The sequence below is a fragment of the Manis javanica genome, chromosome 4 (genome assembly GCF_040802235.1).
Source record: "Manis javanica isolate MJ-LG chromosome 4, MJ_LKY, whole genome shotgun sequence".
Classification (NCBI taxonomy): Eukaryota; Metazoa; Chordata; class Mammalia; order Pholidota; family Manidae; genus Manis; species Manis javanica.
Genome location: NC_133159.1, coordinates 42,378,467 through 42,389,604, shown reverse-complemented (window position 1 = coordinate 42,389,604; position 11,138 = coordinate 42,378,467). Strand labels below are relative to the sequence as shown.

Sequence of the window (11,138 nt, the reverse complement as noted above, 5' to 3'; positions counted from 1 at the left end):
ATGAATGGCAAAACATGTTTTGCTCATTGTCAATAATAAGACAAGGAAAGACTTTGTACTCTATCGCGCAGAGGGGATTTGCGGAGGACACAAACACACTGCAGCTGAGCTGGCTCTCAGACAAGCCCGTTTTTCTTGTCCATGCTAGGTAAGATCACCTCTTGCAATCTTTGGCAAAGTCTTTTTCTGGCCCTTCCTCTTCCTCACAATTTTGGTCACAGTCCCATTCTAATTAAAGTTCTGAGGGATTGAGATTTATAATTCCTTTATGATCCTTCACCTAAACACTCTGTTCTCAGTCCTAAATCCCATCACTCCCCACCAGCACACCCACTTACACAGAATGTAACGCTCACTTAGGTTAATGTGTAAAAGTTGGAGGAAAAAAGGCCAAAGGTAGAATATCGAAAATTATAAAAACTATAGTTTTCTTCCCTCACCCCATAGGTGGAAGCAACTTTGGTACCAATAAAAAATTTTTTTTCTTGTTCCTCCCCTCCTGCAGTTCTGCCTTCTGAACAACACATTTATAAGCATGTATTTCCCCAAACATTTTTCATGTACTTCTTTTCCAATGGCTTCATATAACCCATAATAACAACTCAGGAGATTCTTCTAAACATTTAACATAAATACCAAGGTTTCCCTGTAGGTCTCTCCCCTTCTTCTGATGAATTTCCAGAGGTAAGAAATTGGCCAGGGCTCAAGAGAGGGGACTGGCATACCTGTTCCAACTCCAGCTCACAGGGCTTCTCATGGGGTCCTCCAAGGCTTGATTTTTCAAAACTGCTGAAGGGGAGTTCCCAGGATGACTCCAACTTGGTTTGGGATTACAGCTATCATACAAAACCAACCTTTTTATAATTTACAGAAAATCAACCATAAGGCCAATATAAGGCGGCCAACCACAAACTCCACTGACGATAGGTTTCAACATTCAGTTGCTGACAGACAGGGCAGAAGACTGGATGCTGACGGACAGAAAGCACCTTGAAGCCACTTAGGTTAAGAATGGCACTCAACACAGAGAGAGTCTCTGGTAATTCATGAAGTGCATTTTGAAGTCCGCCAGAATGGAGGCTGCAATCTGTTGTGCTTGGGGCTCTGCTTCACTGCGCTCCTGGATGTCACACACAAGCTGCAATCCTCCTTCTTCAACTAACATTTTGCAGTATTTACTGGCTGAAAGAAAAATAAGCAAAAAGCTTAATAGACAAATTGACATTTTAAGTATTTCCAAGTGACCACATTCATCTTTTTGAAGAAAGGGTACAAAGGTTTAAGCCCTGTGACACAGAAATTAACAGATAAAATGAGTCAATTCAAAAGAAACATGTCAAAACTTAAATAATGCTGGATTTGTGTAATGTGATAACAGATGATTATTTTAGTGTGCTTACTTCCAGACAAATCTGTGCTTCAAGAACTTCTTTTATTATAAGAAAACACTTTTTAGGTTCAAGCAATATGCTGAGCTAGATAACCTAAAACATACCAAATGCTGGAGAAAATGTAACTGAAACTATGTAAAATGCACAGTTGAGTGTATCAAGTAAACATACTGTCTAGGAGTCAGGCACAAAGAGCAGAAAGCACCGAGGTTCATGTAACAAAACCTGCAGCTATCCTATCCTGGGGCAGAAAGGGAGTGTCAGTTTCAGTAACCCAGGAGTTTAGATTTTAACTTAGGAAATATAACAAAATCATGAAATGCATAAAAGCTGGTCATCAAAGGGCCAGAGGCAAGAGAAGGGATAAGGCAATGAAACATCTTTCTCTTAGCCTGGGCTCTGGGTGGCTATACAGGAGTGGGGAGGGGAGGTCACTCCCGAGAATTCATAACCATAGTCTCAAGTGGGTACAGGGTTTGAATTTACCTAAACATTCTGGGAACCACTGAGCTGAGAAATTAATAAAAATCAGTCCAATCCCAAGGAAACCTCCAGAAGTATCTTACAAGCATATACCAAACTGCTGAAGGGACATGTCCACAACTCAGTTAAAAAGGATTCTCTTAATCAACACAAAAGCTGATTGATTGGACACAAAGAGAGAAATAATGATCTAAAAACATATCTAAAGCAATTACCAAGAATGCAGCACAAAGAAATAAGAACATGGAAACCATTTTATTTTTGTTTTCGTTTTTTGAAGGTTACACGATGTGTAGGACAGAATGAGAGAAGATACAAGATAATTCCATAAGGAAGGAATAGGGGCAGGGAAATATTTTAAAAGAAAATAGCCAAGAATTTTCATCTACTTTGGAAAGTGTAACTATGACCTGAAATCCAGAGGCCATCTAACACAATACTGACTAAATACAACAAACAAAATCAAGACAATAAAGTCAGAAAAAATATTTTAGATTTCCTTCCAATTAAAAAGAATACCAACAAAACAGCAGACAAAAAGTGAATAAAGGACATCAACAGAAAATTAAGGAAAGGGAAATGACTCAAATAAAATATGAAAAGATGGTTAACCTCATTTAAAATAAATGTCAACTGCACCTATCACTAACATCTTAAAATAAGAAAGTTCAATCAAGCATTGTTTTTGTAAGAATGTAAGGAAATGGGCAAGCTCCTGTACATTACCAAGTGATCAACTCTCTAGGACAGTTTAGCAACACTTATTAAAATTACAAATGTTCTTAACATCTGACTCAGCAATTATAAGAATTCTTCAAATCAACTCACACACTTGCAAAATGATGTATTCCATATAATAAATGCTATGTATTTAGTGCTCATACTAATACTATGCTATGTACAATGCTGGTACCATGAGCCAATGTTTTAAATGCTTAAAAAATAGTAACACACATAATTCTCCTAACAGTCCTATGCAATAGGTACTTTTATCCCCATTTTATAGATGAGGAAACCAGGGCACAGAGAGGTTAAGTAACTTGCTCAAGTTTGCACAGAGACCAGGAATACAGCACAGATAGTCTCGTTCTGGCATCAGTCCTCTTAATCATCACACATTTATCTTTTTACCCTCCTAGTTGTAAAGACTGAACGAGTTACTCTTAAGTAGCTTACAGCACTGCCTGGCAGAGTTATGCCCTCACCTAAGTTCTAGTTGTTGTTATAGTTACTGGTGTTGTAACTAAATATAGTGAAGTCTGCATCAGGGCCATTCTGACTGACTGATCTTTCTCTATCTACTCATATGCCAGCACCATTTACAGTAATTTTTTATAACTTAAAAACAAGTGTTAGGGCAAGCTCCTAAAATCTATTTTTTTGGTCAGTTCTTTCCTGTTTATTCTTCCAGATTAACTTACAGTAACTTCAGATCCCTCATCTCTTACCCATTCACTTGAATTGTATTCAAACACCAAAAAGAACTGACACCTGTATGGTAAATCTTTCCATCTAATATGTCTCATAATTATCTCAGGCTTTTAAACTATTTCTCATAGTTTCTGCATATAGATCTCATCACTTCTTGGACCTATTTTTAGATATTTTGTGCTTTTGTTGACAGTTAAACCTTTAATTTATTCTAAAAGTTATCTCTTGGGTTTTTTTAGTATAAAATTATAGCCTGTATTTCTTTCATAATAAAAGCAAAAACTTTTACAATCCTTAGCAACGGCTGTAAGCCAAAATTTTCAAAGGGTAATTTAAAACCTCAAAGCATGGAAAAACACTTAATCTGATTGGGAAACAACTGACACCTGGTCCCCCAGCCTCCCACATATCCTTACAAAGGGGCAGATCTTTATATTACTATAGGAAGAGTATTTAAGATAAACTGTGGAGTGAAAAGTTCAAGCTGTAAGATAGCATGCACAAAATGAGCCCATTTTGCTTTAAAACATCATGTTCGTAAGCAATATCATGTATACAGAAAAGTATCTGGAAAGATACAGTTCCCAAGGTATTTTATACACAGTCCTTGCCTGTGGGAAACAGGAGTGGGAGCAAACTTCCACTTTCTATATTGCTTGACATCCACCTCCAAATCTAATTCTGTAACATTTTTTTAAAGAAATAAAAAGATTTTTCAGGTACCTTTAAAAAAAGTTCAATTCAGGACACAGGTGAAAAAATTTTCAAAATTCCATCTTGAACTTAATCATTACGCAGAAAAACAGCTGGAAAACTATTGTGTCTGAATACATACGGTTTTTACTGCAGACATGATACATTGCCCACAGTGCCCAGAGCTGGACCTCCGGCTGGGAGAAGTTGCCAAGGAGTGGGAAAAATGCCTTGAAGGATCTAGAAAGGTACAAGGATGATGCTCATTCAGAACTCAGGCTAACATCAGGGATATAATAATAATTTTCAACATTTTACTCAACGGGTCAGTTCCTCACTAAGACATGTTTGTTGAGCATATAGTATTTATTAAATTACATTCTGTGTTAGACACTCTATACAGTCAATATCTTATTTCACCTTCAATCTGACACAGGAAAACTGAGTCTCAGAGACTTTCTAAACCTGATTTTCCTAGTATCACAAGGACTAGGATTTGAACACAAGGCTACTGACTATAGCAACACTGTACCACGGCCTCGACACCATGGGCAGAGTGAGGGCGAGCCTGAGGAAGAGCACTACACCATCAGGAAATTACCTGTAGGTCACCAGTGCTGCCATCTTACAGCTCGAACTTGGCCAATTCTGGATGGCTGCATACTATACAAAGAGAGAAACCAGGGTTCTAGTATTGTATTTCATCATTAAAAAAAAAGGTCATAATAGACTGTTTCATGTCATTTATAATTACTATATATGAGAAGATAAATTTTCAAAATACAAGAATGATTACTCACATTTAGGTACACTTAACTTGCCAAAATATCAGTTAGATAACCATTATATATGTAGAACATAAACCAAGTCAGGTAGAAAACAATGCAATAAAAGAGGGCTTCTGTTTAAAGATAGAGAACTGAGGATGCATCCACTCTGCTAAATCCCATGAACGCAACAGTACAAATGGTGTAAGACAAAGAAGGCAGACACACAGAAGGCATAAAGAAAATGGTGACTGAGTTATACATCTAGCACCAGGTAAAGTTAAAGAACAAACCAATTTGAAAAAAACCCCAATAGACTTAGTATCTGGTGTACCATGTTCTTCCGAAAGTGAGATCAGAGGTGGGATTGGAAATGGGGGGATTGGTTGGAAGTACACAGATCTCTTCCCACCCCTAACAAAATTTCTAGATTGGGCAGCCCCATGAACAATGAGGGCTGACTGCACAATGCTAAAATGGGCTGAAGTGAAAATCTAAATGCCTGAGTCTCCCCTGCCCGCAACTCTCTCTAATGGGCTTTTAGATTGTTGGCAGCCGTGTTTATAATTTTCAGTCAGAAGTTTCTTCTTCAAGTCAGTTCCAACCAATTCAGGACAGAAGATCTAATGATGCTGACACTGAAGCATGACTAGTCCAGATCACACTATAGGGAAGTCCATAGTTGGCACGTCCCACTCTTCTGCACATGGCTTCCAAACAGTCCCACTCTTAGATATGAAAGGACAGCTGAGGATCACTGCATAGCTTAAGAGAATCTATAACATAAAGGAACAAAACAAACAGGAAAAAAAGCAACTTGCAGGAAAGATAGACAGTAGAGGAGAGGAAAAAACTTAAAACCCTCAAACTAGCATTAATACCTGTAAAGAGACAAATACAGCAACCAAAAAAAAAGAAATTATACTACAACGAAGCACTCAGAGAACAAAAAAAAGAATTCTTGGAAATTAAAAATATAGCAGAAATACAAAATCCTATAGAAGGAATAGAGTTGAAAAAAGACAAATAGAAAAATAGGTTAGAAAATGAGTCTTGGAAGGTCCAACATTCCAGGGAAAGGAAGGAAGCAGGGATGGGGGAGAGAGGGAAAGAGAGAGAAACTTCCCAGAACCTAAGGTATAACAAGCTTCCCTAGCAGTAAGTAGCCAACATAACATAAAAACAAACCCACATCTGATTTCTAAACCCTGAGTGAGGACAAAGATCTTAAAGCTTTCAAAGTAAAAGGGCGCAGGACTTCTCAACAGTGAAAGCAAGAAGTCAGACAATGAAGCAATGACCTAGAAATTCTGAAGTGAAAATATTTCAAAACTAAAATTCTATTTCCAGCCATTTGATCAACTAAATGTGAAGGTATACTAAAGGCTTTTTCAAACAGATAAAGTCTGAAATTTTCTCTTTCACGCATCTCTGCTTAAGAAAGCTACGGGAGGATATGATCCAACAGAATGAGGAAGTACACCAAAAAAACAGCAATATGCAAGCCCAGTAAACAGGGACTCCAACACAAAAGAAACCCGAGGACAGTAGTAAAGGGATATCCTGGGATGACAGTGGTATAGAGATAGAAGGAAAAAAGTAGACCAGACAGAAGAAAGGCAGCCCTGGGAACAGAGTCTCTGAGAAGCTGAAGTGGGTCAAATATGTCTGAATGTACTGAAAGGAGATTTGTACCTTTCAAACCTGGAAAGAACAGAGAAGGGTGTACGTAGGGACAGTGAGATAAATAGATAATGCCTAAAATTGCAAAGTCAACAAGTAGTATTTAAATGGAGGTGAACAGTAAAAGAAATAGCTTGCAAAAGAGCTAAGAGTGGGAAAGAGAACTGAAGAGGCCGATATACGACTGTTTGCATGTATAACTTTTACAAAAGGAAAACAGAAGAAGAACAATGAGTTATGTTAATAGAGGTTAGCTCTGGGTGGTAGAGTATGGATGATTTACAGTATTTTCCTCATAGTTTTCTGTATGCTTTCCATTTTCCTCAAATGAACTCTTACTTCTAAAACTCATATGATGTAGAAAAATAAGTTTTCTGTAAGAAGATTACTCTGGATTTTGTAAAGAGGAATTGTTCTGGTACCAGATCCTGGAGAAGAGTACTCCTCTGAAGGTCGTGGGATACCCAAGACTGTCTATCAGATGTCAGGTGGGCTATGATGCCTGCAGCAAAGTAGCTGACTTCCATTTCTTTGCTGTGCAGCAAGGTGCTGATATGCTTCACCACATCTTCAGTCACCAGCTCGGAAGAGAGTTCTCTGACTTCAGCTATGTTGTTCTGCAGGTCAGACGGAGCATAAAACACCATGCACAGGAAAGCAGAGGGAGAATCAGGCACTTACCCTCTCTCTCTCTCTCCTACTGCTCAGCTCAGATACATTCTGATCACTGGGTCCCACCCTCCTTCCTCCCAGTTTAGCCTGACTCCCACAGTCCCATCCCCTGATGATGAGTATATCAGTAATAACAATGCACTGAGTAAGCACTTACTAAGTGCCAGGCACTGCACTAGACAGACAAAAATGTCTTTTTATCTCTTCTCATTTCATCTTTAATATAGTTGTACAAAGAAAGCTGACACAGCAAGACTACCTTTACCGGTTTACACTACTACTAACTGACTGAACCAGAATGCAAATCCAGGCTGACTCAAATACTTAACTATATGTTACATTAGTTGGAGTTTTCAAAGTAACAATCAAAGGCAGGTAGTATTGTCTTTATTTTATATATTGTATTCGTTTTCTATGCTGTTTAACAAATTACTATGTACTTGGTGGCTTAAAGCAACACATATTTTTTCTCTCACAGTTTCTGTGGGTCAGGTATCCAGGCATGCAGCTGGTTCATCTACTGAGGTCTCTGAATGCTGCAATCCAAGTGCCGGCTGGGCTGCATTCTCATCTGGAGGCGCCACTGTGTGTGAGGGTTGGGGTGGGATCTACTTTCAAGCTCACTCAGATGGAGGGTTTCAGTTCCTTGCTGGAAGCCTCTGGCACCTCCTAGAAGCTGCGCATACATATTTCCTTGCCATGTAGGCTTCTCCCTTCTCCAACCACTTACTCCATGGCAGCTTGCTTTTTCAAAGACAGTGAGGAAGAGTCTCTCTAGTGTGCCTGCTATATATACAGCAGCCCCCTTATCTGCAGGGGATATATTCCAAGACCCCCAGTGGATGCCCAACACCATGGACAGTATTGAACCCTATATATACTATGATTTTTCCTATACATACATACCTATGATAAAGTTAATGATTAGACACAGTAAAAAATCAATGACTAATAATAAAATAGAAAAATGATACTGCAGGAAAGTTAGGTGAGTGTGGTCTCTCTCAAAAGTACTTATTGTTTTGTACTCAACCTTCTCGTGATGATGCAAGAGGATAAAATGCCTATGTGATGAGATGGAGATGAAGGGAAATGAATGATGCAGGCACAGTGACGCAGCCTCAGGCTACTACTGACCTTTTAAGCTAAGTCAGAAGAAAGATCATCTGGCTTCCAAACTGCAGTTGACCACGGGTAACTGAGCCCATGGAAAGCGAAACCGTGGATAAGGGACTGCTGTGCATACACTGTAATGTGATCTCAGGAGTGGTACCTGCTATCTTTGCCATATTCTACTGATGAGAAGCACATCACAGGTCCTGCCCACACTGAGAGGAGGGGATTCCCCAAAGACATGAGCGCCAAGAGATCAGACTTACCAGGGGTCACCTCAGAGTTTGTCTACCACACTAATGGAAAAACAAAGGTTTACAGGTAAAACACACAGTCAAAGTAAACAGCAGTAACTGCTTCTGAAGCAGTTTGCAGAAAAGTACACAGAAATCACAGTTATAGATCCCAACCCAGTTTTTTCCAAACCCATCCTCATCAATAGCATGACTTCAGTATTGTTATCTATCAGATGGTAGGCCCAAACAGTAACAGACAAGATGATGGCATCCTTAGCATAACTGAGGAGGCCACCTCAGGTGAATCCTAAGATTTTTCTTGTAAGCTTGGCAGAGGATACATTTGTATCCATTAACTTTTTCTTTCTAGGAGTCTATGGAACAAAATGCTGAGAAAATGGGAGCCACAGGAGAATGTGGGTCTTCATTCAGAAAAAGGAAGGAAAAGGGGCAACCTCATGAACTCTCAGCCTTCTGAGAGGCTCTCAAAAAGATAAAAAGTAAAGGATCTTTAGGTCAGCTAGTAGTATAAGATACTTAGCATTATATAGGATATATGAGACTTTAATCCACCTTTCTGGCCTTATTTCTCATTGCTTTTCTTCTTCCCACCTTCACCCAAAATTTCAAATATTCTGTATTAACAGTTTCCTTCAAATAACTACATTTTCTCATCTTCTGTAGGCAAAAATTATCTTTTTCCCCCCTTCTTCCTTTTTCTCTTGCTTCTACTTTTCTGTACCTTCTAGATTTCTCAAATTAATTATTTAATCCTCTCTGTGAAGCCTTTCCCATTTACTCTGCTCCAAGTCCTGTATGTGCTAGGGATACAAAGGAAAAGAAGACACATCTGCTTTCAAGGAGTTCATGATCTAGAATCAAAGGCTCCCACTGGACTTTGTGCCTCTTTTCTAGCTCTCACCACAGTCAATCTTACATGAGAGAGCTGTTTCTATACATGTCTAACACCACCTCCCCAACCCCACAAGTACCAGCAGGCTTGATAGATATCATGCATCTGAGTCTTCCACAGCACCAGCATGGAAAATTGCAGGGGCTTATAGACTTCATTACTTTTGCAAACCTTTCCTTTTATATTTTGGAAACAAAGAAATTTCTCAAGGATATCCTGACTGAGAGGTAGTATAACAGTATAAATTTCTTAAAATATTGATTGTCTTGATAAAGAGGAAGTATAGCAAAGTGGTTATTATCAGAGACTGAAACCAGACTGCCTGAGTGTGAATTCTGATTCTGCCTCTCACCACCTAGGTAACACAGTGTAAATGGCACTTTTGCACCTCCATTCTATGTCTATAAAATATAGGTACAACAATATATGGCAGAGCTGAAGACATGACACAACCTTCCCTACCTGTGTGCCTTAGCAATGCAGCCCTGCCACTCCTCCTGCCAAGGGGAGGCTCCCTCCTTTAATCTGGGCTTAACCATGGGATAATAAAGAACATGTATTTGGTCTTTCCCCCAGTTCCTGATAGAGAGCTTTAAATCCCTTGGAATTTCTCCAATGATAAGAGTACCTTTGTTCTAATGAGGTCACCCTTGGTAGGCACCTAGGCAGCTTCAGAGTGGGGGCTGGTTATCACAAAGACCAAACCTTGATTAGAAGGAACTTCAGTCCCAGCCCCCAACCTGTAGGGGAAGAGAAAGGAGCTGAAGGTTGAATTAATAACCTAAAATCATCCTTATGTGATGAAACCTCCATTAAAAACCCCTAAAGGATGGGGTTTGGAGAACTTCTGGGTTGGTGAAACATTACGGTGCTGGGAGGGTGGTGTGCCCAGAGAGGACATGGATAAGCTCTGTATACATCCCTCCTTCCTTACTTTAAGCATCTCTTCCATTTGAATTTCTGAGTTGTATCCTTTATACTAAATGGAAAAGAGCAAGTAAAGTGCCTGCCTGAGTTCTCTAAGCCACTCTAGCAAATTATCAACCTGGGGAGGGGGTCATAGAAACCCCAAATTAAAGCCAGTCAGTTAGAAGTACAGGTAGCTCAGGACTTAGGACTGGCAAATGAAGTGGCTATAGTCTTGTGGGATTGAGCCTTATATCTTATTGGATCTGATGTTAACTCCAGGTACTTGGTGTCAGAATTGAACTGAACTGAATTGCAGGACACCCAGTTGGTGCTGGAGAAGGCGTTGCTGGAAAACACCCACATCATGTAACCTGCTTTGATATTCTAATGTCCAATGAGACATTGGAAAATGCGACATAAGAAGAGATTTAAGGAGCACTTGCATAATGGAACTTGCCTTCTATTGCTGCCCTAAAATGGCCAAGTAAAGAAGCCGATGGAGACACAAGGCCCAGCTAAAAACCCGCACCAACTGTCAGACAGGAGGGTCAAGCCATCTTAGAGCATTTAGCTCTCACTGAGCCACCAGATGGCTGCAGTCACATAAGTCCACGAGACCAACAGACCTGGACAGCTAAGTTCAAACTGCTGACCCACAGACTCAGAGGTAAATAAAATGGCTGTTGTTGCAAGCTATAGTTTCTTCACAGCAACAGATGACTAACACATAATGGTATTTACTTTATAAGGATGATGTGAAGATTAAATAATATACATGCAAATTGCTTACCAAAGTGCCTAGCATATAGTAGGTACTACAGAAATGTTAGTTTTGTTAGTTTTGTTT

General features: G+C 39.4%; 1 protein-coding gene across 1 annotated transcript in view; it reads right to left on the bottom strand.

The window, feature by feature from the left end:
• Positions 1–1,000: 1,000 nt before the first annotated feature.
• The window catches only part of ZYG11A (zyg-11 family member A, cell cycle regulator), a 64,144-nt gene continuing 54,006 nt past the window's right edge, over positions 1,001–11,138 (bottom strand). Inside the window, 4 exon segments of the mRNA XM_073232851.1 lie at positions 1,001–1,182; positions 4,141–4,238; positions 4,600–4,661; positions 6,871–7,065. Coding sequence (XP_073088952.1) covers positions 1,001–1,182; positions 4,141–4,238; positions 4,600–4,661; positions 6,871–7,065 — 537 coding nt within the window.